Source organism: Gymnoscopelus braueri (assembly GCF_963280865.1).
Source record: "Gymnoscopelus braueri genome assembly, chromosome: 11".
NCBI classification, from domain to species: domain Eukaryota; kingdom Metazoa; phylum Chordata; class Actinopteri; order Myctophiformes; family Myctophidae; genus Gymnoscopelus; species Gymnoscopelus braueri.
Window position 1 is genome coordinate 21377780 of NC_137613.1, and position 25527 is coordinate 21403306.

At 41.0% G+C, this 25527-nt stretch overlaps 1 protein-coding gene across 4 annotated transcripts in view; it reads left to right on the forward strand.

Annotated features, from left to right (window-relative positions):
* The window catches only part of pleca (plectin a), a 137312-nt gene that overhangs the window by 16939 nt on the left and 94846 nt on the right, over positions 1-25527 (forward strand). The window contains exon 1 of one of the 4 annotated variants that reach the window (XM_080442129.1): positions 15552-15767. The exons of the other annotated variants lie outside the window; for them this stretch is intronic. Coding sequence (XP_080298255.1) covers positions 15725-15767 — 43 coding nt within the window. The 5' untranslated portion in view covers positions 15552-15724. Of the gene's footprint in view, positions 1-15551; positions 15768-25527 lie in introns of those variants that run through there. 4 annotated transcript variants of the gene reach the window in all.

Here is a 25527-nt window from a genome sequence, read left to right on the forward strand (position 1 = left end):
CTAGGAAATTATTATTAGTTTTATTATGAATGAGTCTCTGACTGTGCAAGTACTGTAGTTTATGTAATTGCCATTTGGCCAATGGTGTATCAACAACAACAACAGTAACTATTAAGGGTGTATTATCGTGGGCATGGCTTAATATATTTTACTGTTGTTAATATACTGGAATAAGGCTCTCATAATAAAGTAGCACTGCATTGCTCAGTTACTTATTGTCTTACAACCCTGGCTCTGTACCATTTTAAACTGCAATACAAAAATACTTGTGTTCTTCTCACAGTGATGGCAATTGTGACTAATAATCAAAACCCACAACTTAGTCAGTGAACTTGTCAACAAGTTCACTTGTCAACAGGTTCCCTGGAGCAGCACAGCTCTGGGGTCCATGCTGCTCCTTAAGGTGACTCTCCACCAAACAGACTACTTCAGACTTCAACAGACTGGTAGTCTGTTGGAAAAGGTTGGCATTTCGTTCAGCACAAGCAACAAAACAATGTGCCGTCCACTGACGGCAAATTGTTTTTCGCATGCTTTAACACATTGACCGCCAGAGGTTAATCTCATAATGTACTCACCAGTGCCAACGTTTTATTGTTGTTTTTTGTTTTTTTCACGTCACCATAGACCTCGTTAAAATCCTTAAGATTGAGCTGTGCACTGTTTGTATACATCGCGGAGATCTCCCTGCGTCTACCAGTGAAAACCACGTGTCAAACGGAGCCGCCATGTTGTAGTTAGAACGGTTTATGTTAAACAGTGATCAGCGAGGAGAAAAACTACAATCGAAGAAAATGGTTTTGGTGTGCGCTTTAGAATGGAGGCCGACGGGATCGGCAAAACGTGATCCCGAATAATTCCGTTTCCGGTGGTGTTACAATGAAATGTGCCGTATAGAAAATTGAAAAAAGTTTTTTTTTTTCGAAAAAAAGGAAAAAGCACCACAGCCCGTAGGCTACGGGATCGGCGCTTTACGGTTGGATTTATCGGCCCGTAGGCTACGGGCCTGGCGGTGGTAGTGTTAAGGAAATCAGTTTGCAGTAGTGTTGCCAGTGTTGCCAGTTCTGCTTATTATAAGCGACTTGCTTTTGTTTGGCTTGTTTTCAAGATTTCAAGTGTAGTTGCTTATTTGGGCTTGCTTTAAAGATTTTTTTTTTTTAAATAGCTGATATAATAGGGCTCAAGTGGTGAAACTGGTCACTTCTTTTGGGCTTGTTTTTAGACCTGGTTGCTTGTTTTCACTCACAGAATCTGGCAACACCGATTGTTTGCATCTCGCGCCAAAACAAAACACTATAGCATTTTTAGCATACAAAGCACATTGCTTTGCATTGGAGTTGATTGATTGGTATAGCAATTGAGAGTTGAGATTTGAGAATATGGTATCTAGTTCAAATGTGCGACGGGCAAATGTCTCTGGCTTATTTAGGCTTGCTTCTGGCGTCAGTAGCATACGAGAGGTCCACTTTACGGAGCCTTCACCCCCCTCTCTCCCCCCTCTTCACTACCCCACGGCTATCGACAGCTGTACTGGTCGGCCCAACGACTGAACATGCTCGGCTTCTCATCGTCGCGTCGATAGAGGTCCCGACGGACCTCTACCCGACGGAACGACGCTATCCGACAACAGGTTGTCGGCAGCAGACGCTTTCCAACACCGGGTGCGGTGGAGAGCTGCCTTTACACTCAACTTGAAATTGGTCTAAGCGTGGCCCTAGAAGAGGTCACCAGAATCAGTAGGGTTCATCCTGGAATCTGCTGATTAGATTAAGATTATCTTGTGTGAAAAGTTTATATTTTGGCATGAGGGTGCTGGAGAGGCCATTGGGTAACCAAAAGTAGGTATAATCCTCGCATGCATGTGCTCAGCGAGTTTCATGGCAATCCAGCCAGTAGTTTTTGAGGGAAATGGCGGCACCCTGCTTGGCTGCGGCCACACTGGCTCACAATAGCATAGGACATCTGTGTGTAAGCAGAAGTTTTAACCTAATGGTGGCACTACAGAAAAGGCCATTTGTCAGCCCTGGGGATGACTAAGGTGCACAGCAAATTCCATTGCAGTCCAGCGAGTAATTTTTGATATCTATGTTGTTGTTTTTTTGTTTTATTTTTATTTTTTTCTCCCCAATTTAGTCGTTATGCCAATTAAGTCCTCGCCACACACAGTTGTGTGTTGTCACTGCTGTTGTATCCTACACCCATCCTTAACGCCCCTATTGTCATGACCTGACTCCGGCTTTGACTCATTTTGCGCCCTTCGACAGCTACTAGGATGTACACTGCAGAATCTTGATGAATACCTGTTAAGGATAACTGCTGAGAGACTCACTTATATTCACTTATATATTCATTGTTGATAGACTGTTCATTACCTAGATACTCACAGTTAAATGCCTATTGACAGTGTATACATAATATTCCCTGGTTATAAACTGTACATAATGTTAACCCATTCATTCAGAGACCCAGTGCAGGTGTCTTCGGTCAGAATCTAAGCCTAAATATTATTATTATTATTTGTAGTCTTTGCTATTCCTGTTTCAATTTTACTGCTGTTGTTGCTATGACACTAGAATCACCCCCCCCCCCCAAGGATCAATAAAGGCTTATCTTATCTTTATCTTATCTGCTCTTATTTATCTTTTACCGTTATCTTTTATCTCTTCTATCTCCTCTTATCTCTTGTTGTTGTCTTTGTCCTTATCTTTATTCTTATCTCTTATCTTCATTTAACACCAGGTGACTTTTTTCCCTTTGTAATTGATGTATAGTCTTCCCGTCCCAAGCCCTTCAATAGTAATTGTCTATTATCCACCAGCAGTAGCCTTTGTGAACCTGTCCATTTAGTTCATTCATCAGAGACTTAGTTGCGATCAGTCCTATTACTGTCAACCATGTGTACAGAAACCCATGGGAACCTTTAAGGAGAATGAGTCCTCAGTTAATAATGGAAAGGCCTCTCGTGTCTTGGTGGTGGGGCTCCAAGTCAGGCAATCATTTGCTGACATAATCCCATTAGTATCAACAGAGAGCAGTGGCAATGTTCTGACAGAAGGATATTTTGGATTGCAACAAGTTGTCAGAAACGTTATATATTACCGTAACTGTTAAATATATAATATACAGTATACATTTCCGGTGGCTACTGGCTATGCCATTTTGGCATCTGGTGCAGACACTCATGAATAAAAATAGTGTTTATTAGTGTTTAGAGAAGTGTATATATATATATATGTACTGTAGAATGGTTATTGTGAAAGAATAACTTTAATTGAATAAGATGCACAGTATGACACAGACACAGTATGTATGTTAGATGACTAATTTACTACTATACTAGCTGTTGTTGTTAAAATGGGAAATTTAGAAGAGAAATGGAGTGTATGACACTTTTTTCTCTTTTCTTTCTCTTTCCTTCCATTCTCTCTTTACTCAGTCTGTCAAGTCTGGAAAAAGTCTGGGTGCACATTGTGTTACGAGGAAAGTTTCAGTAATGGAATATTATCAGGTGTCTATGCAGGATTTATTTAAAAAAAAAGGACTTGTTGTAGATTGTTGTTGCTCATGATTGATGTCTTTGAATCTCCGGCCTATCAGTGCGTACTCGGTCTCGGCCCTGAGTACAGTACATGTTTATTTGATGATTATATATATCAAGAGATCTCTCTTACAGTATAGTTGAACATTTTGGCTTAGTGTGCCTGGGATCAGGTTACTTTCTGTTCCACTAGTTAATTTTCTTTGCATTTGACCTAAAAAGGTTTCTTACTTCCAGCCAATGGTTAAATGACTAAGAATGAAGGCCCTACACTAGTACCCACCTACACATTTGTTATTGTTTATTTCTCCCCAATGTGGTCATTGCCAATTCCCCTTGTGTGCTGCGGTCCCTGTTGTTGTTAACTTCTGCACCACTGTTGGCCTGGGGAATTGAAGTCGACTACCACATGTACCACATTCCTCCCTCCACACACCTGGAGCCACCAACCACTTCTTTTCACCTGACAGCGACCCTTCTCGCCCAGATCCCTTCCACCGCTGAACATTTTCCCGTACGAACTTATAGGAGTCGCTAGTGCAGCGACAAGGACACAATCCCCTGCCAGCTTCCCACCCACGAACACTGAAAAGTGTCTTTGTCCATACAAGTGTTTTGCCTGTACGTACGCCACCCATTGTCTCTGTACTTAACAGATCACCTTGTGACAACCTCTGGAAGCAGAAGTGATAGTCATTCATCATTTTCATTCACTATTCACATCTAGACTCTACCTAAACCTTGGCCCCAGGTGCAGCACTGTGTCAGATATGGTTTACTGTCCAGAGTTAGCTGAAGAATGGCTGTCCCAGGATTTATAGGGGCCTTCTCACCTATATGCCATTTCACATGGTTTCGTAAGGTTCCCTGTTTTTGTCTTCATTTGTTCATATGTTCGACTGATTGTGTGTTTTTACCACATAATATATTTTTGTTGTGATGTAATTTTGTGCTATTGCTGGCTACACGGAAGTGGAGGGTCTGTATATGAACACTGTCTATTGTGAACATCTGTGTTTCTCATGTTGTAATGCTTGTACCAGTCTGAACAACTCCTGGGCAAAGCTGAGAATTGTCACGCCACTTTACCTGGCAGTAGTATCACATTCTTTCATTGGGTCACAAGCCTCTCTGAAGATAAATTATACTAGATAAGTTCATTTCAACAATCCAAAATAAAGTCTTGGCAAAGCCTCCTTGGGGTTAAAAGTAGACTGAATGTTTAATTGTATTTGTAGTGGGATTTGGACATGGACTAGTCAACCAGCCTCTTTCCAAACCCAGAACGACAGTAAAGGATTGTTTCCCATGTTTGCTGAAATAGTTTTGACATGACAAGAAGTATAGTCTGACGCATCTTTTAGCATGGCTTCTCAGAAGAATGCTGAAACACAATATTGTTGTATGTCATGTTGTTGTTGTTGTTATTCTTCTTTCTTCTCTCTCTATATATATATATATATATATATATATATATATATATATATATATATATGTATATATATATTTTTTTTTTTTGCACCGTATTTTGGACCACAGTTTTGGAGCCACTGAGTTAGGTGGTTAGTTATAGGTCTGACCTACATATTTCTTGTTGTGCACATTGCGGTGCAAAATGTAAATTTCTAGTTATGCTGTATGTTTCTGTTTGCTACCAGTTCTGTCTGCTATGAACAGAGCACTGATTGTTCTTTAAGTGTACTCCATCACCTGTGGTGTTTCACTGATAATGAATTTTGTGCTGTGGGATCAATAAAGTAATGTCACCACTATCATTACATCAGTATTCAGACTGATGACCTTCGATATACATCTGTGTTAGTTGTTCCTCCTTCCGTTTGAAACACACTTCTGTCCACAGAGTCGATGGTGATTGTCATCAACGGAAGCAATTAGGCAAATTAACAATTAACCTCTAATGATTCATGAGCGCAATCTCAGTATTTACTTTCCCACAGTGTGCGCCGAGAAATGGTTGAGCTCAGTGTTACGCTGCTCTGTTAGAATATTGACAGAGAGTGGAGGTGACTCAGGAAGGGATGTCTTTCTAATCTGCCTGTCAGGGTGATGTCATAGACAGACAAATCTGTCTGGCTGGTCCCCCGGCTACAGTTGGGCACAAACTGTTTATTGTATCCATCCTCAGTGTCCTGCAAAGCCAGGCTGTAAAAGGTGATGAGTAGATACTTTGATAGATTGAACTATCACTTGAGCAACCATAGACTAAAGTTGAAGAGTTCTTTTCTAAAACATTCAGAAAGTCATTTTCTCGTTTTCTTTTAAAAGTTGTATCTTTCAAACCATGCCATAATTGCTTCATTCATATTGCTTTTTTTGTGTACATTTTTTTCTATAATGACATGCCCAAAATAGGGATGCCAGGTTGAAAGTGGTTAATAGATATAGATATAGATTTCGGTATAGAATGTGCCTATATATTGGGAAATGTGCACACAAAAGTACTGATGTAATAAATGACAAAATAATTCATAACTTTTTGTATGCTTGTATATATTGCAATTATCAATGTGTGGTTGTGACACAATACCAAAGCACACCTGGACTAGTCTCACGGCGGACTAGGGTACACATCCCTGTTTATACGTCCATTTGTTAGCCTCTTTGTTTATCAACCAGGGTGCAGCAAGTCAGAGACATCCTGGCCTAGCTATGGTTCTGGTGTGTAGAACAATAGTACTAACACCCCTGATGCTGGCACGCTAAAGCCAGACTAATGCCAGGAATGTCATCGCAAGTCTGTTGGCACATACTGTATGTTGCTACTGGGCCTGGGCTGGGGGACTATTGGTAAAGTCTAGTGCCCTGCCTGCCGCTATAGTGTCAATATAGACACTAGGTTATGGGCTTCTACGTTATGGAGTTTATTAGCAACATTGAAAAAGATTTTGTCTCGAGCTTATTGCTACTGAGATGGAGAGCCTGATGGAAACTTTTTAGACGGATGATATTGATGCCATTTGATTCACGATTAAGCCTGAAATAGTCTGCTTCATTCCTATCTCTAAAGAACGTGTCATGAGTGTATTTGTCCACACAGAATAGATGTGCAGGAACAAAACATTCTTCCTGCTGACCCTAGAACAGCCTCTAGTGGAGCTTTGTTAGTGTTACAGTACACACTCAAATTTTATTTTCATATTCTTTCATTTAACCAGGCAGAACAATTAAGAACAAATTCGTATTTATAGTTGTGGCCTGGCAATCAATTCAAAGATATGTGGCTTCAGAGAAAAATTACACGAAGTACAATTCCCATTCCTGAAATTCTTTCAGATTCTTCAGCTGCATTTTGTGTCCTATTAGAAAGACTTTGGTAGGGAAATATCCTTGGGAATCAGACCACGCAATAAATGATGTTTATCTGCAATGTCACTGTTTTGTTTATGAATCTGTTTGGGACATCCTTTAGATGTTTGACCAAAACATAGAGATTCTGATACACAGTGTGTGTCTGTCTGTCTGTCTGTCTGTCTGTCTGTCTGTCTGTCTGTCTTAGTTGGAGAAGCAATGATAAACAAATATTTTGGTAATGGTCAGAGGAAGATTCCCTCAGGCTCTTGGTTTATTTGTGGGCAGATGAGACGGAGCAACTGTGCTGGGTTTTTAATATCACTTTAATAAAGTTAGATTGTGTGGCACACAAGACGTTATCGCCCGTCTCTCTCACAGGCCTCTTGACTGTCTGGCACAGTCAGGGAATCCAATGTCAAAGCTTGGCATGTCCTGCATCCACACACCCCTCTCAGAAGCTTGGTAGTGTGTTGGGCCTAGTCCAAATTCTAATGCTGGAATCCCATTGGGTGGAACCAAATTCCCATCAGGGGGGTTAATGGCGTATCATGTCTTCTTCTTGATGATGTCCTCACTGTCGGGTGGTAACCTCGTATTTAATTTTTTTTCAGGAAATGGAAAAAGAATCCAATTGAGTTAGAATCCACAGATGGACTTAACCTGGTGTCCTTATTTTGGGCATGTAATTATAGGTGAAATATTCCATTTTGCAAAACATATATATTTTTTTGGTCAAAAATAGAGAAACTACTGTAGCCAATCTACAAGCTCACAGCACGTCGTGGAGCAACACGTTGAGCTTCCAGATCTTTTGTTTTCACTACTTTTACGTAACACTGTCATACGACAAATTATAAAATAGGGCATTTATTCATGAACATAATATAAAAAGACGAATATGGAGATACAAGGTTTCTGCCTGAGAGTGATGATACAGTATGCTTGTGCCTGTGACAGAAAGAAAATTGGCAGTGTTTCAGAGTGAGTTTTGACACCAAGCTCAAACAGCTGCATGTAAACAGCAACATCGACTGATCAGGCAAGGGAGTCATGTTTGCTGCACTCCATGCTATGACATTTCATACAAAGATCATTTCAGGGCATTTCTTAGGTAATATGCCATGGGTGAGAGACAGGAAACGAAAGATATGCAACAAAGGTCATGAGCCAGATTCAAATCCAACAACGTTGCAAGTGCCCGTCACGTATCCCTAACATGCTATACCTCCAGGATGTATGTGATAGCATTTCATTGGAGAACTTAAACTTCTCATACAAGTTCTCTATTTTCTGTCTTATCAGCTTAGACTGGGTTACGCACGAAGGCACATTTCCATAGCAACATTCCCCTGATTAAGATAATATTTCAGGTGTGGCCTTCCAGTTGCTACATTAGATTTACCATCTGTCATCACTAGAGGGTTTATTTCCTTGGTCTGAAGCCCTGAGCATTAGTGGAGGTCCTATGCAGTGCTGATTTCTCTCAGCATGGATATTTTGGGTGTGATTCAACAGGGGCACGTAGTTCCAGCGGTGGAGGTTTTAACTGTTTATAGTAACATCCCGTTGCACGTTGCATCACATCATTGATGAGTTATTATCACACATGGCTGGATAGCTTCAAATGCATTTCTGTGCTGTCTGTTTGGTACAACATGTGTGCTGTTGAGACCTCATGAAAATCTTATGATTCTACTGTCTTGGGCACATTAGCTCTGAAACTTGTACTGTTTTCTTATTGGTTTCTTGAAAACTAAGTTTTACCTATGATACCTATGACAATCTTCGCTGTGAGGCATAAACCTTATAATGTCATTACTTAGTCACAAGCTCTTGTTTCATACTGTAGGTTAAATATTTATAAAACCCACAGACAGACTTAACGACTTTCAACCTGGCATCCATATTTTGGGCAAGTCTTTAAAACTTTTTCAAAATGTTAAAAGTTTTTCACATTGCGTTGCATTGTGCGTAGATCTACTATTTTTGCTTCTTTTGTGTGACACTGTCATACAATTTTACAGTATGAAAAAAAACATAAGGTGAAATATAGAGATACAAGGTTTCTGCCTGACACCCTCTGTAACTGGATATGTGCAACAGCCTCTTCATGATAATCAGTTATTGATCAGGTATTGATTGGAGGAGAAGACAGTGGTTCCTCTCTCACTCATTTCTTAGCTGACTTGTGGTGAAGGATGTAACATGTACTGGCTAAAAAAGACTAAATAAGAAACTGACTCAGTGTTATGGTGACTGTACACGGTTGAGGATTTCCTACTGTCCTCGCACACAGTCTGCTCACTGAGTCATCCATGTGGACAGAAAGACAGGATGAGAGATCAGTGTTGAAAGAGGTGAAGGTCACAGAGAGACTGTTGAATTCAACACGGCCCTGCGAGAGGATAAAATAGGATTTGTAACCAGGTGGCCCTTGTAAAAAAAAAAAAAGATCTAAAACCTCAGAGGATTATAACATTATGATTGAATGGTCATATATTGTCAGCGTCCCATGCTATCTTAATTGAAGTCCAACTCTATAAGGCTTGCATTGACTGAACGCCTCAACTGACTGTCTCCAGTCACTTGGCTGACGATCAGACCCAAAGCGTTTCAAATTGTTATTTGCCTCAAACAACTCTGCTTTGTTTTGCTCATCATAGCCTATAAAACAGTGGTAACTTACGAAATCCTATTTTCATAATTTGGGGTTATTTAGGTGGCTTCCAAGCAATGTGAAATATTTCAGTTATTATAATGAAAAGCAGCTGTGAAACATTTGCTTTTTTGGGATGTTATAAAACTTCCCATACTGAGTACGGTAGTTACAATCTACAGTATTTAGTCTTAACAGCTGCTTTTTAAAGCAATGACCTTAAGTGGTCTGGCCTACAAACACTTATTTATGTTGATAATATATGTCCTTGACTACGAGTGCTCTACAATAAGTGGTTCTAGCTGCAGACTCCCATTCACTCTGAAAGAGACTTGTTTGAACTTGATACTTTATTGTAGGTATCTGCTTCTAAGACAACCATAGCAGGACACATATAGCAACAAGACATGACTCAGTCATGTATACCAGCTTGCTTTCTTTTTTCTCTCTCTGTATGTGTGTGTGTGTGTGTGTGTGTGTGTGTGTGTGTGTGTGTGTGTGTGTGTGTGTGTGTGTTTGCCGTGTATGCACAGCTTGTTTTCATAGACCTGGTTTCTGATTTGTCTCCCTTAGACCTGTTGCTTATTTCTCTCGCAGAATCTGGCAACACTGCTAGGCCTGAACGGACGCTACGCAGCTCGTATGCAGAGGTGTTAAGTAACTAAATCAAATCAAATCAAACTTTATTTATAAAGCACATTTACAACAATCGAAACTGACCAAAGTGCTGTACATGGTGAGACAAAAAACATCAAACAGGAAAGTATGTGAGTGTGATAACAACAAAGTCACACATCACATACAACAAGAGATCAAGACATGAACTAAGTACTTTACTTACATTTTGTCCTATATATTACTCTGTGTCACAGCGATTTGAACCGACGGCAGGCGTGTGTAGTAGCCATGGAGGCGAGAGGCGTGTCTAGTACCATAGCTTGGGAGGACGAGACCGCCCATTCAGAGTATGGGAAAGTATCCCCATTGGCTTACCAGCTTGCAAGCTGGTAAAAACAGTGAAGTCACTGGAGCAACTCGGACAGTTGGAGCCTCTTTTATTATTAGGGTGCAAATAAAAGGAAGACAACATTTAGATGTCAATACATCTTCGTCACATTATGTGACTTGACCAGCCTGAACCTGGCTTGAGGTGCAGTGGAACTCAATCAATCAATCAAACTTTATTTAGAGCACATTTCACACAACCTTAGTTGACCAAAGTGCTGCACAGGTAAAAGCAAAGCAATACATCAAAACAAAGAACAAAAACACATAACGTGTATAAAACACATAACATGTATACATACAGGAGACACAGACACAGAGCGAGATTGTACATTTACACCTATGTACACAGAAGGTAGGAACGTTAGATAGGAGTTAAACAGGAATTGTACATTGAGCACCGTGTAGGCTAAGCGCTAACAAAAAACGTAATATTTAGGTTGTTAAAAGCCAGAGAGAAAAGGTGAGTATTAAGTAAGGACTTCTCGATGGACTGAGCAGATCTGATGTGGGGATGGAGATCTGCGGCTCTGGGGCCACCACCGCAAAAGGTCACCTCGGGTTTTGAGGGTTAGGTTTGATGGCACAGTCAGTAGCGACAGGTCAGCAGATCTCAGAGCTCTGGGTGGATTATGGGGCGTTAAAAGTTTAGCCATATATGGGGGGGCCAGACCATTGATAGATTTAAAAGCAAATAGCAAAATGTTAAAATCAATTCTATATTTAACCGGGAGCCAATGGAGTGAGGCCACTGGTGTGTCTTTTGGTACCTGTGAGAAGGCGTTGATTACGGAGCGATACATTTTCCACAATGTTGGGTGCCAATATAACCACCTTCCTCTTGCTTTTCAGAGTAATCCTTAACCTTTCTTCTATGCTAAAAGAAAGAAGGAGTCCGTGCTGGAGAACTGGTGATTTAATAACAAAAATAGATTAAATAAATCCACGTGAACAGCCAGGGTTCTAAATGGTATCATCCGTAGTAAACATAAAATATATCACTTCCTCGCTTTCAGTGCGACCGCTTCCCTCTACACCAGAACACAAGTCCACAAACAATAGAACCATCTCATAATACCTTTGGCCGGTGCGCTCAGCCCGCCAACCACTTAAAGGAACATACCCCTCTTTTTCTATCATAGGGTTACAGTGTTTGAACTAGTTGCAAAGCCTGAGTGAGGAGTGGTCAATGCCATAGTATAGGGCATTGCAATAGTCCAGCCTAGATGAAATAACGGCATGGATCACTATTTCAAATAGTTTGAGGGGGAGATGAGGTTTTATTTTGGCGAGTAGCCGACAGAGCTAATCTGTCAAAAATAATGCCAAGGTTAATTGCACTGGTGTGGATATTGGAAGTGAGAGTGCCCAGGGTGTTGACAGGAGAGGTGGGGTGATGTCCAAAGATAATGATTTCAGTTTTGTTATCGTTAAGAACAAAGGGAGGGAACTCCCTCCCTTTGTTCTTAAACATGTCCAAGCTGGCAGGTTGACAGTAGTAACTCTATCGTCAAGGTTCAGATCTTGATTTTCAGTAACACCAGATCAGAGCCAAGTCACAGAGCCACAGTCATTTTATTTCTCCTTAGTTTGCCCAAGTTTCATCATGAAAATAAAAAATACCCTCAAACCATTGCTGTAGTGGAGCGATGATGAGCAATGATTAGGATAAATAGCAAATCATTATTTTATCCTGCTTAGAGCCTCAGATGGGTAGGGTTTACTGCAACATCAATTTGGATAATGTGTGGCGTGGCCGAGACTATGTTTTCGCCCTTGTCCGTCCGTGTGTCAGTGTGCCCGTTGATCTGTGAGCAACTAATTTTTCGGCCTGTTATAGCGCCTCCAGGAGGCCGATTTTTTTTATAGGCCTATTACTCCTGCCCGTTTTGCAAGCACCGGTGGACCGATCAGCGGGAAACTTTGCACGCACACTCCCAGTAGGCAAAGGAAAATTTGTTTTTCAAATCGGCTTTTTATAGCGCCACCATGAGACAGATTTTTGCGTAACAATTTTTTTGTTACAACTCCTACAGATTTTGTCCAAACCTCACGCAAATCGATATAGATTATTTCTGTAGTCATGTGATCAAGATGATCTGTCACATTTCTCATATTCCATTACGAATGGCTAAGATTGACTTCCAAAGTTGGCGGAGATGGACCGTTTTGTACAAAATGCAGCACCTGATTGCTGGGAATCTTTGCACGCACATTCCCACTAAGCCAAGGACAGCCCACTTCACGTTAGGCCTATAACTCTTGAACCATAGGTCGTACAATTGACATATTTTTTCCCTGGATTCCTTGGATCATGTCGCAATATGGAGGCACCGTTTGTGCCAGGTAACATTTTCTGCCATACTGCGTTTTAGTCAAAACACACTTTTTACAACTACTCCTACAGATTTTGTCCAAAAATCCATACACATTAACTCCAGGGTCATGTGATCAAGATATATGAGTCAGATTCTTCAGATCCCATTCCAATTGGCTAAGACTGCCTTCCAAGGTTTGCGGGTAGGCAACCCGGCCGGGCGGAGACCTGTGCTCTGAGGAGCACACTTTTCTAGTCAAATGGTGCATTTATATAGCACCTTTATCCAAAGCACTTTACAGTGAGCATTACGTTCACTCATTCACACACTGACGGTAAGGCACCAACCTGCTCATTGGAGAAGTTGAGGGTTAAATGTCTTGCTCAAGGACACTTTGACACTTACTCAGGGGGAGCAGGGTATTGAACCGTGAACCTTCCGATTCCCAAGTGGCCGCTCTACCTCCTGAGTCATTGTCTCAACTTTGTTTTATTTGTTGTTCTTGCACAGATTTTTTTTTTTATTGTACTTAATGCATCCAATGACAATTTGTAGTGACTTATAAACACTATGATGCAATACAGCTGTGATTATAATGCATTATAAAATTGTGTTATGACTATTTGAGTGCTTATAACTATAATTATAGTGTAATAATATAGTCTATTATAGTATAATTATAGTGTTACAAGCAGATTATAATGTATTATAGAGAGGCTTCATAGAAAGTGTTACCAAATAGAATAATCTGGTATTACACAGACCACTTTGCCAAGGCATTTTTGGTTCTCCTAAAAAGGCATTTACTGTGTATACATGTGTCCCCATTGCCAAATAGATGCCTGTGATCTCATCTAATGTAAGTGTGCCAATCGGTATTAGAAGGATTAGCTTGTGGTATTATGTGCCAATGAATGGGCAGTTGTTTTGAGGCAAGCTACTTGGCCCCTTTCTATTACTGCAGTTCATTGTTTGAAATACCTGCTTTTGTCTTGCCTGGTTAGAATAGCATGCCTCACATACTGGACGCAAATTAAACTATTAACTGTCAAATGTGTTGAACATTTGACAGTTGATAGCTCTACTCTGTGTTTGCTCACCCATACATATTTTGGTATGATGATGGTACAGTGTCAGTATATCTTAAGCTGACACTGGGCATTATATAAATTATGCTTAGGTTACAGCTTATCACTGTAACCTTGAGGACACTGCTGAGTCAAAGTCAACATCACCTTCACTGTCATCTGCTGAACTGTGAATACATTCTGACCAGTAAACATATACGTAGTAAGCTATGGGAAATTAACTAGATTCGACTTAATTTTTTCAACAATTTTGTATGTTCAGCATATAATTTAAAGGTTGAGTCAGTGATATTTCTTTCTTAAATGAATTCTTAATAATCGCTCTATACTGTAGTCTGATATAGTCATTGCTATAGAGTGTTTGTTCAGTAACAGGGTCTTCCTTTATCTCCAGCTTTTTAGTATACAGAAAATGCATTTTCAGGTCCGGATACCAATTTCATCCAATCAGGAGAGAGAACTCATACAGGATATAGGATAAACAAGTGAAATTGGAAGGGATGAAACAAAATAATTAGCAGACAAAATTGGAACTGGTACACTATAAAATGTAATCTGATAAATGGGTAAATGGGTGATTTTATGAAAATGTCAACCCACCTGAAAATGTCTTTTCTTAAAGAAATGGAGAGACGGGGAAACCCCTGTTAATGAACAAACACTCTATCATTTTGTTTAATTGAATTGATCAAATGACCAAATGATTGTTTTATTTATATTAGTCGTGCTGTATTGTGTATTGTACTGTGATTTTATTTCACTACCATTGATTCCCTTTACCTGTCTTTTTTTGGCTTTGTTTGTAAAGATGAAACCATCCCCCCCAAAAAAAGTGCTGTGTCATGATCCACTCTTATGTCAAGGTCCTTTCCCTCTGCAGCACTTCTATGAAAAATTGATAGTCTCAACGCTCTGGTGGTAGACTGCCTGAAGCACAGGTATTGCTGAGTCACTAGTAGACTCTGTGTATTGCAAACACAATAATGTATCTGATGTTTGACTGATACGATGAGTTACTAGATGACAGTAAAAGGTTAGCATTCAAAATATCATACATTCATTAAACTTCTGTGAATTAATTATACACTTAAAATGAATTTTAACCACTTAAAATTTAGTTGACAGAACATCTCGTTTGGAGAAAATAGCCGAGCTACAAGCTCACAACGCAAGCTGTTTTGGGCATTTATTTTAAAATTAATATTAAATTAATGTGTACTTGTGCACCGGAGGGGTGCACAAGTCTGAACAATTTAATATTAATTTTCAGACTTGGTGTTCCCTCCTAAGAATCTAAATGCATTCTTCACTTTACAACAGCCGCATTGGCTGGCCGGAGCCAACTCACGCATCAATGTAATGTGATGGCTGAGCGTGACTGTTATTGGTTAAAGGCAACTCCCTGTGAACCACCGAGAGGATGGGTTGGGATGGGACAACATCAGGAAGGGAGGGGAAGTGTGCTTTTTTCTTTCACAATTTTCTCTCGGCTGACAAGGATTGTGTGTGTGAGAGAGAGAGAGAGAGAGAGAGAGAGAGAGAGAGAGAGAGAGAGAGAGAGAGGAGAGTGGAGGGGGGAAGACGGAACAAGCAGCAGCAGAGAGAGAGAGAGAGAGGACCCAAACACGAAGCTGTCAGCTACTGTAGCAGCAGCACAGGAGAGGCGCACAGAAAATAAACGGCTGCAGTTTAAGAGAACAGAGAGGGTTTTCCATCCTCTGACGTGCTGCTGCCTCAGGGCTGTGTCTGCAGCGCTCGGCCTCGACTGACCAACGGCCTCAGGGATTGGAGCAGTGAAAGCGAGATCATGGACGGGAGGTCTATTCAGCATGAGATCACCTCTCTCAAAGGTACTCCTCTCCTTCAGTTTTCGTCCTCAAGCAGACATCTGCATGATTCCCCGGGCCGACCTCGGTTTCCCACAATCCCCTTGCTGTCTTGAGGATGTGAGCTGTTCAAGGATGTGAGCTAGGAAAAAGAAAGAAAGAGAAAAAAACTTTTAGTTTGAAAGGGTTCCGTGCTGACGTTTTAAATGTTGGAGGAATTCTAATCCTCCGCTCTCGCCCTCTGTTTCTGCTGGTTGTTTTGGATAAAAGGAATGAAAGGCTTTTGTTCCCTTTTGTGCCCAAGCATGACCATGGGGGCTGCGGCCAGCGGGGGTCTGTTGGTTGGAGAGGGTCAGTGGCAGCGATTGTGTCAAATGTTGATTTAACGAGCGTGTGTGTTAGAGCCGGGGTGAGTGCTGTGCGAGGCTGGTGCTGCATGCGGCACACTGAATGCGTCTGCGCTGGGAGCTGCAAAGTGGCTGCGATGCTGCATCGCCGCGGTAACAGTTGGGCTGACTGTAGCCCTGCCCCTCTGCTCAGGATGGGACTGTGGTTGGAGAGAATCGCAGGATGAACAGCGCTAATGGGACAGTGGTTAAAATGATACATATCGCGTATTGTAAACAGCCCTCTATATTGTGGTAGTTGATTTTTTTCCCCCTGCATTGTATAGGTTACAACTTGTGTTTGACTACTTTGTTGATCACTGGAGTTTACTCTGCCACGGCCATTCGTGTCGCACTTATAATGTGTAATTATTGTGTTTTTGTGTTATACAGTATAATAATGATCCAAGATGGAAGCTATATTACTGACACTATTCTAATAGCTTTGCTCTCAGTTCAAAGCAAAACAGCTGTAATGTGAGTTTGTATGATATGATTTTCTGTTGCTTGACAAAATCAATATTTGTCTGGAAGATTAAAATAGGTATGTTGATCACTCACTACATTCACTGTCTGGGACATTCTAGATTATATTGAAATAAAGATGTTGAACATTAATTGATTCATTACATTGGCTCACTGGGACATTCCAGATTATATTAAAATAAGTATGTTGAACATTAATTGATTCATTACATTGGCTCACTGGGACATTCCAGATTATATTAAATAAGTATGTTTAACATTAATTGATTCATTACATTGGCTCACTTATCCTTATCCTTATCCTTATCACTGGGACATTCCAGATTATGTCAATTGCCCCACTTGCAAAGGGAAGGGCCTGAATTCAAATGTAATTTGTAGTTAAAGTAAGAAATGTTCATAATAGCCTAAATTATGAGCTGGCAGCTACCCAAGGCCTCCTGGCTACTCTGCACAATATTGCATCCCTGTCTGAATCAGGACTACTGTACTTAAAACTGTTCTCCTCTCTTGCCATTCATCTCTGGGGAGGATCTTTATGTAGTAATCTGCAGGACAGGTATTACTCTTTCTTTTTTTGCTGGTATTTCCAGGCTGTTGATTAGAGTGATATTATTCATGCAATGGCAAACACTTCTCCTTGTATCAATGTTCTCTTCCTACATCTAGTGGTACTCAGATTTATTTATTTTTACTTGTGAAAGTAGCTGTACCATAATGTAGAAATACTCTGTTCAAAGTACAAGTTCTGCATTCAAACATGATTAAAAGTACAAAAGTATTGGCAAGCATCAAAATGTACTTAAAGTACTCATTATGCAGAATGGTCCATTTCACAATTCTTATTCAATAACATTGGATTGGACTGTAATTAGTAATGCATTAATGTGTTAATAACTTTAATGTTTCAGCTGGTAAAGGTGCGGCTGATTTTAATCACTTGTCCTGCTGGAAAGGTTAACCTATAATAATACATCAAAATATATAAGTTAATGTTTTTTAATGAATAAACTAAATCTGCAAACTAGTAACTAAAGCTGGCAAATAATTGTAGAGTAGTAAAAAAGTACAATATTTTCCTCTGAGATAGAGTGTAGAAGTATGCAAAAAAAATTAAATACTCAAGTAAAGTAAAAATGTAATGTAGCCTGCGGGTTCGAGTCCCGTTCCCGACGATCTTAACTGCATGTCTCATGTCTCTCCCCATCTCTCTCTCTCCCCGTGTCCTAGCCATCTCCACTGTACACTATCATTAAAAGGCAGAAAAGTCCCAAAAAGTATCTTTAAAAAAAAGGAAAGCCCCATAAATGTACATTTTACTTTCTACCACTGCCTACATCTCCATTAAGAAAGATACTTAACATGGACAATTGCACACAACTCAATGAGCTGACACAGCCAGAAGGGAGAGAGACGCCTTCTAAAAGCTTGACTTGAGTTTCCCCCCCTTTTTTTCCGCCTGGCAAAACGTGGCACCAGTTTGGCTGCAGTTTTTCCTTAGGCAGGGACATTTATGTGACCCTGAAGAGGGATGGAAGACAGTCCCACTGGTCTGAATAGGGCTGAGAATGTTTTCCCCTGTGTGGTCAAGACAAAGGCCTCCCTCACTCCACTGAACACTCCCAATGGAGTTACTTAATATGTTTGACACCACTACTAAACAGTCAGGCTCAGTTCATTGGTAAGCATGTCCTCACCACAAGACCATTGCTTTTGTTGTCCACTATTGTCAGCTATATTCAGGGCATTCTGTGTACAGAATCAGCTCTTTTTCTTTAAGTACAGCAATAATCATTATGATCAGAAGGTCAGAGCTTCTGAAATGGAACTAAACATTGTAAAATGTCCTTCGTGTTACAGTAGATGTGATTTGACCATTCTCTGTACGTATGTCATGGCTGATCAACTAGTACCATATTGACCAGTTACATGCTGTTACTGTACGTTACATACATCCCCGACAGTATGAAGGACCTGTCCTAGATATTTTTAGCTCCATAGTACAGTAGCTCATACAGACATGTGGACAAGCATAGACACGCTGTGGCCACAGTGGGTGGTGGTCTTGATTAATCCGGTGTTTATATTTTTGCAGCCTTTTGTCATCTGTGAGAGAGTGGAAATGGAGTCTATTTAATGCTCGGCATCTTGCAGTGTGGTTGATGGAATTAGAGCCACCTCCAATTGCTTTATCCAGAAATGAAGCCACCCCCTTCATCAAACACATTATAAGCGTTCTTCTTCTTTCTCTTTAGTTCTCTCTCCTGTTACAATAACACAGCCCCCCCAGTTCACACATGCACACACAGACTCTCTCTCTCCCTGTCTCTCTCACGCACGAATGCACACACACACACACACACACACACACACACACACACACACACACACACACACACACACACACACACACACACAGTCTGCTTACGTTATCTTACTCTCTCCGCCAACACATAGCTAATCTATCAACGTGCCGGCACTCTTAACCTCCATCACCCTTGACCTTTACGGGCGGCTCTTCCATGAGTTGCGTATGTCTGGTTGAATGACCCTCCCATACTGTAAATTCCCAGTCCAGAATTGATTTCTAGAGCTGTTGGTCATCAACTGCACTACTCCCATGTTCAAGTCATATACAGCAGTGATTCTCAACCTTTTTAATTTCAAGGACCCCCAGTTTGATACTATTTTTTTCCTCTGGGACCCCAATCTAGACTTTTAAATCCTCAGTGTTAATTTAACTCTTGAGAGTGTACAGAGAACCAAATGGACCCTTACACATGTCCATTTGTTTCCTAACTATGAATTGTGTAACTGAGAACCACTGGTATTCACCTTATTCCTAGCCATGCCCACCATTTCCACTCTAAGGTAGGGGGGTAGGGTGGGCCAGCTTTGGGAGTGTGCTGCGTTTGTGGAGAGCTGGTTAAGTCCCGGGAAAGACGCACTGTGATTGGCCAGTAGTCACTTTGAGTGGCAGTTGGGGCAAACGCAGTCAGTGGGGCAAACGCAGTCCCCACCAATATTATTTACGATTCTGTGCCTATCGGTACATAACTCGGACGGCGCTTAGTCGACTAGCAGACCATCGGCCGGTCGTCGCGGGAACTCGCGCCTGGAGGCGCTCGGGCGCGACTCCTCGGCCTCAAGGTCTGCTGAGTCTGAAAATATGTTTTGCCAGGGACCCCATACAAGATTTGTGTTATTAAAATGTTTCTCCAATATTTTTTTAAAATAGCGGATGTAAAGTGATAAAACTAGCCTTAGCCCTTCTCTGTCCCAGCAACACACTCTCGCTGGATCTAGCCAGTAAACATCTTTTTTGCGAGATCTGCCGTCGCCACATAGGAGACCATTTGTAGGATTTGTGTACCATTTCGCCTCTAGTGGCTCCAAATGGGATGGTGTATCTTCATAAATTAACCATCTTTGGCGGAAGTGAACAGGTATTGAATGAAGCAGCGGCACAGAGAAAAACTCAATGACGCCGGCCTGGAGGAGGGCATTGGCGCCGCCCTGGAGAAAATCCAAGAATAAGGTGAATCTAGAAACCACAGATGTCGGGTTAAAGAGCGGATGACAGAAGGGGTCAGGGCGGGATTCACTTGACCTATGAGCGGTATCGAGTTACAGCAGGAGTACAAGGCAGGGAATGCATAAGACAAACGCCTCCAGCACTTTTAAGGTTGAATGAGCAGTCGTATGGCAGGTGAAACATACAGGACAGCAGCTAACTTACCGGTCCACACCGATGGGCCAATGAGTGCCAACAAGAACCTTGTTTGTACTTTCCCCCCCTTTTTTTAAAGATAATACTGTGCTGTTTGTTAATTAAATCTGTAGTTATGTGCATGTAAAGGTTAGCTTGTTCATTTTCTACAAGTGTGCTGGTAGATCGGCAATTTTCTGCAAAGATGTTTGGTGTAGAAGGAAAAGAGCGGACCAAGTACAGAGCCGACCCCGTTCAACTAAGTAATAGTTTACAAAGTATAGAGGGTTTAAGTGGCCAGCCTTGCAGGGTTGGACTCATTTTCAATTCATTGTGGTTTACATGAAAATGATACAAACAATGGCAGTAGTCTTACATTTCCTTTTTTCTGTCCATCCATCAGTCTGTCTATCTAGAATAAAAACATCCAGAATCACAGATAATTTTCAGTTTGTGAGTTGTGAGTGAAATCCACTTTCTGATCAATGCCCCTAACCCTGCAGCCTGTGGTGTCGTATGAACACTGAGGCATTGAGTAATCCATGGTATTTACTGCAGTGATCCGCATGACATCATTGTTTTGTAGGAAGCTGAGGCTTTGAATTGAGGATGACCTCACCACCATCAGAAGGATGCTGGTGAAGGATACATGTTGTTCACATCACACGTGGGAAATTCAGTTTCAGCTTCACCTAGCTGATGGCTGCTCAGATGGTCATGATGAGCGCTCGGGCCAGCCCGCTGTTAGAGGTTACGTTGCTCAGGGACGCTTTGACACATAGACATGGGCAGGCCGGGAGGCTATTCGGTGCAACTTCTGATTACCTGATGGCCTCTCTACCCACTAAGCTAGTGCGACCCCATAAAAGCTACGGGTGTACAGTAGATGCAGTATACAGGCCTTTCTATAAAATGTTCTTGAGAGTTCACATGCTCTGTAGATGGTGTTTGCTCCTTTGATATTAGTCTCCCAAAAAAAGAGTCTGCTACATAATTAAGCACATGACATGTCAGCGTTACAGTCGGAAGCCTGGATGATCATGCAGGGGAAATGGTTCTGTAGATCAGGCTTTGAGCCACAGCCCCTACTTGCAGCACCCAGCTGGCCTGTCACACGCACACGCACACGCACGCACACACACACACACACACACACACACACGCACACGCATTTACAGGGTACAGTGCTACTGGCCAAGGGCAATTTTTTTTGCACTGGCAGATTCGTCTGGTTTCCAGGCAAGTGACAGTACCATTTATTCTTCATTAAGCCTGATTTATACTACTTACAGTAGTTGCGTGCCAGTGTCGAGCGTGACAATAGACAATCTACAAGCTGTAGGAGAGATCTGCTATTTTTGGTACACAACACGGCACCAAACCAAGTATAATTCAGGCATTACGGTGTAGACAAGCAAAAAAGCAAGTCACCATGGCTAATTTGTGTCAGATGAACAAATATGCAAAATAGATATTTAGATTGCGTTCACGCGTTATGTAGAAGGCATGTGCTCCAATAATGTTTTCTTTTTCTCCAAATGTAAGTCCTGTCAAGCATACAGCATATCCTTCTAGAAGCCATGCCTCTTTACATGTGTCTACTCTGTAGTCACACCGGTAGTTTACTGATGACATTTGGCTGAGAATCTAAGAGCATGGACACCGCCTACAGTATCTGTGCATATCTGCAGTCATTCTCCACTTGTACCAGCAGATAAGTCCCCACAGTCTAGTCCAGTGTCTGATCAGCTCTAGGCTTTTCTCTACCACTGCAGTTCTTTGCTTGCCAAGTGCTTTACCAGCATAACATGAGAGGACAACACTGGGCCTCAATGGATGACCGCTGATGACTACTGATGGGACAAAGCAGAAAGTATGTGCACGTGCGTGCGACCGTGCGTGTGTGGGTGACTGTGCAAAACACCCTTAAGAAATAAAGCTACATTGTGTGTGTGTGTGTGTGTGTGTGTGTGTGTGTGTGTGTGTGTGTGTGTGTGTGTGTGTGTGTGTGTGTGTGTGTGTGTGTGTGTGTGTGTGTGTGTGTGTGTGTGTGTGTGTGTGTGTGTGTGTGTGTCCGCACGCACAATGTGTTTTATGTTAGGCCAGAGGGTGGGGGGGGGGACAACTTAAAATGCAAAACTTGTGCAAAGTGCTTTGCTGCTGTGTGTGTATACAATATAGCTTTTGATATATTTTCAAATATTTGAACCACTCGAGTAGCATGTCACAAATTGCTACATACTTTTATAATCTCTAAATACTTATAGTTATTCTACGAAATTCATGGCAATTTACTAATTCCCTGCATAGGATCATCTTAATGTTACAGTTGTGAATGTTGTGTTGATCAGCTTTTCTTTTTGGCAAATAGATTTGGTGTAGAGGGAAAAGGGGGGGGGATGGGGCAAGTATAGAACCCTGTGGGACCCCGGTCAACGGAGTATGGGTTTTAAGTGTCTAATTCATACCCCAGGGCTGAACAGGTTTAGTGCGATTACCTTCATAAACATTTAGAGGCTATTTGATCCCAGGGAATTGCAGGGTGATCATTGCTCAGATTCCATACCTGCTTCTCTCTGGAGATCTGATCCTTCCAGAAGGGATGTCTTGTGTCGTACACAGATGATCCTGAGTGTTCATTTATCCCCGGGAGTGTGCAGTACAAATGTTATACCTAGTTCCTTGCTAGTTGTTGACAGTACCTTCAGCCCTGAACGATAAAGAATTTGTGTCCAATACTCATAATTACAGAGCAAGATGAATAAATAAAATAGATGCTGCTTTTTGGGGGTATTATTAGTGGTGTTGGACAGAATTTATTATTATAATCTTCTCTAATATAAAAATGTAAAAAAATATATAATTGTGCCAAAGGTTTTTCTTTCCTACCGGTAATATTTGATCAGTTGTAGCATGTAAACTATACCACATAAATTTTGTATTGATCAATACGTTTTATCTGTAAAAATTCAGGAATTGCTCAAAGTTTTTTTTTTAAAGCAAACAAATTGTTTTCAAGCGAAAAAAAATTGGCTGTGTGCAAGGGACGTGGAAGATATTGGATGTTATGCAATTTGCCCTTTTAGTGACCTCTTTGACTTATTGTAAAACTCTGTGTGGCTTAAAATAAGTTCAAAGAGGAACTCTCTTTGCTGTGAGTTATCTCCCTCCCACTGCTGATCTCCTACAGTAAATGCAGTGTGAGTGATATCAATAGCTGCACAGTTGATCTATTTTCAGACTTATGAACTTGCATCTCGCATAACAGCAAGACATGTGGGGGAAAAGTCCAAATGCATTGTGGGTAATATATAAGTGGTACAGGCCTGTATATGAGCACAGTCCATTTCAGGAAATGACATGGCTGCTTGAGCAAACAACAGAACGTCGTAGTATATCCTTTAAGCGGAAAACCATACAATCAGTAAACCTTTCCTGATTATTATCTATGGAGCAGCTGTTAAAAAGTATAAGCTTCTCAGACTTCTGGAGAAAGTAGTTCATGTTCACGAATAATTAGAGTGAGACAGTAGAATGAAATGACGTACAAACTCTAAAATATGATGGTCTAATGTGTGACTAGCCTACTTGACAGAAATTAAGCAGGTTGAATAAAAGCTGAATCAGACATTCTTGTGGCATTCCTTTTACAGTTAGCAGGTCATGTGGGTTTGCCAATGTCTTTTTTCACATTCTTACACCCACAATTGAGAGCTATCATGCTGTATGTGTAGAGAACAGTCCAGTGACTTTAGACAGCTTTGGGTCTTGTTGGTGTATAATCCTGTTAGAGCTGTTAGTAAGTCTGTCATTCATGTTGGTTGATATGTCTGGCCACAGTCTCAGTGGGGTGCATGCCTAACCTATAGATGATGTCATTATCTAAATCTCATCAACCCGAGGTTTCCTGCTCTGTAATTCGACACATCCTCTGTTAATCCTCTGCCCGATGGGATATAATTGTGTACTTTGTTCTCCTTTGCCAGGGAGAGAGAGAGTGGGGTCAATTAGGGAATGAAAACCAGGTGACTGTCAAAACGAACACTTGTTATATAACTTATAAGACAGTCTGAAGACATTGAACAGCTGTGTCTGAGTGGAATTTTATCTGAAACGGCCATCAGGTGGCGCTGTTAGCAAAGCCACAGCAAGCTGATTTCCAGCTCCACAGAGCTGGTTTAACTTTTCTCAGATGATTTATGAAGCTGAAATGTGATGGTATAGGCCTTCACAGTGTTAAATCTCGTATTTCAGTTTCCTTTCAGTTTCCATTGCCATTTCTTGAGGGTTCTTTTTCCACTGGTTTTAAAAGTTTAATAGTTTTACTGGGTGTGTGTATATTTGTTGAATGTTATAAAACATTTTTTTTCCAATAAGAATTGCAACCTCCATTAACACTTCAACAATAGCGCTTTCATTAATTTCACTGTTAGGGTGCTGCTTGCGATGTGGTTTTCAGAAAGACACAGTAAAGACATAAGATGTTTTTAAATCCTTTTCATGTCAACTTTTGAAAACAATGTTATATTCCAAACCACTATAAATACTTTTTGTCCATCTGTAATTTTATTTATTCTCTTTACAATCACATGATTACACAACTAACTTAAACAAACAGAGATAAGATAAAAAACAGTAAACAATATAATCATAAAATATTTCACTCAGACAAATCCATTATCGGGGTACATGGTTAACTATTCTTTTATTTTCTTAGCCTCATGTCTCTCTTTATTTATTCTTTTAAGTGCATACCCAATTTGGGAAATAATGACTTAATTTTGCTTACTGTAACTGTATGTTGTTTTCTTTCTTGTCTTTTTCTTCCCTCTGTAGGTAAGTGGCTGTTCCAGTCCTCATGTTGTGTCACCGTGCTGGTAGGGTGGGAGCTTCTAGAAAGGTAAAGCGACTGTGGCTTTATCCTGTTTTCACTGGCTTATTTATGTATGCTGAATGACTTGAAGTCTGTCTGATTGACATCTCAGACTGGCAGTTAGGCTATATGCTGATAGATTCAAAGAAATGTTTCAAGGTTTGCGTATGACCTGGAGGTTGGAACTACACTGAAAGTTCCAATCTGGTTTTAACTCTTTAATTCATAGTGAGTGGTGCGTTGTGGTGCTCAGTAGCTTGGCTGATTATGGGTGCTTGATGCTTGATGAGTTCTACACGTTTGAGCTGTTATTTCACGGATTATTGCCTC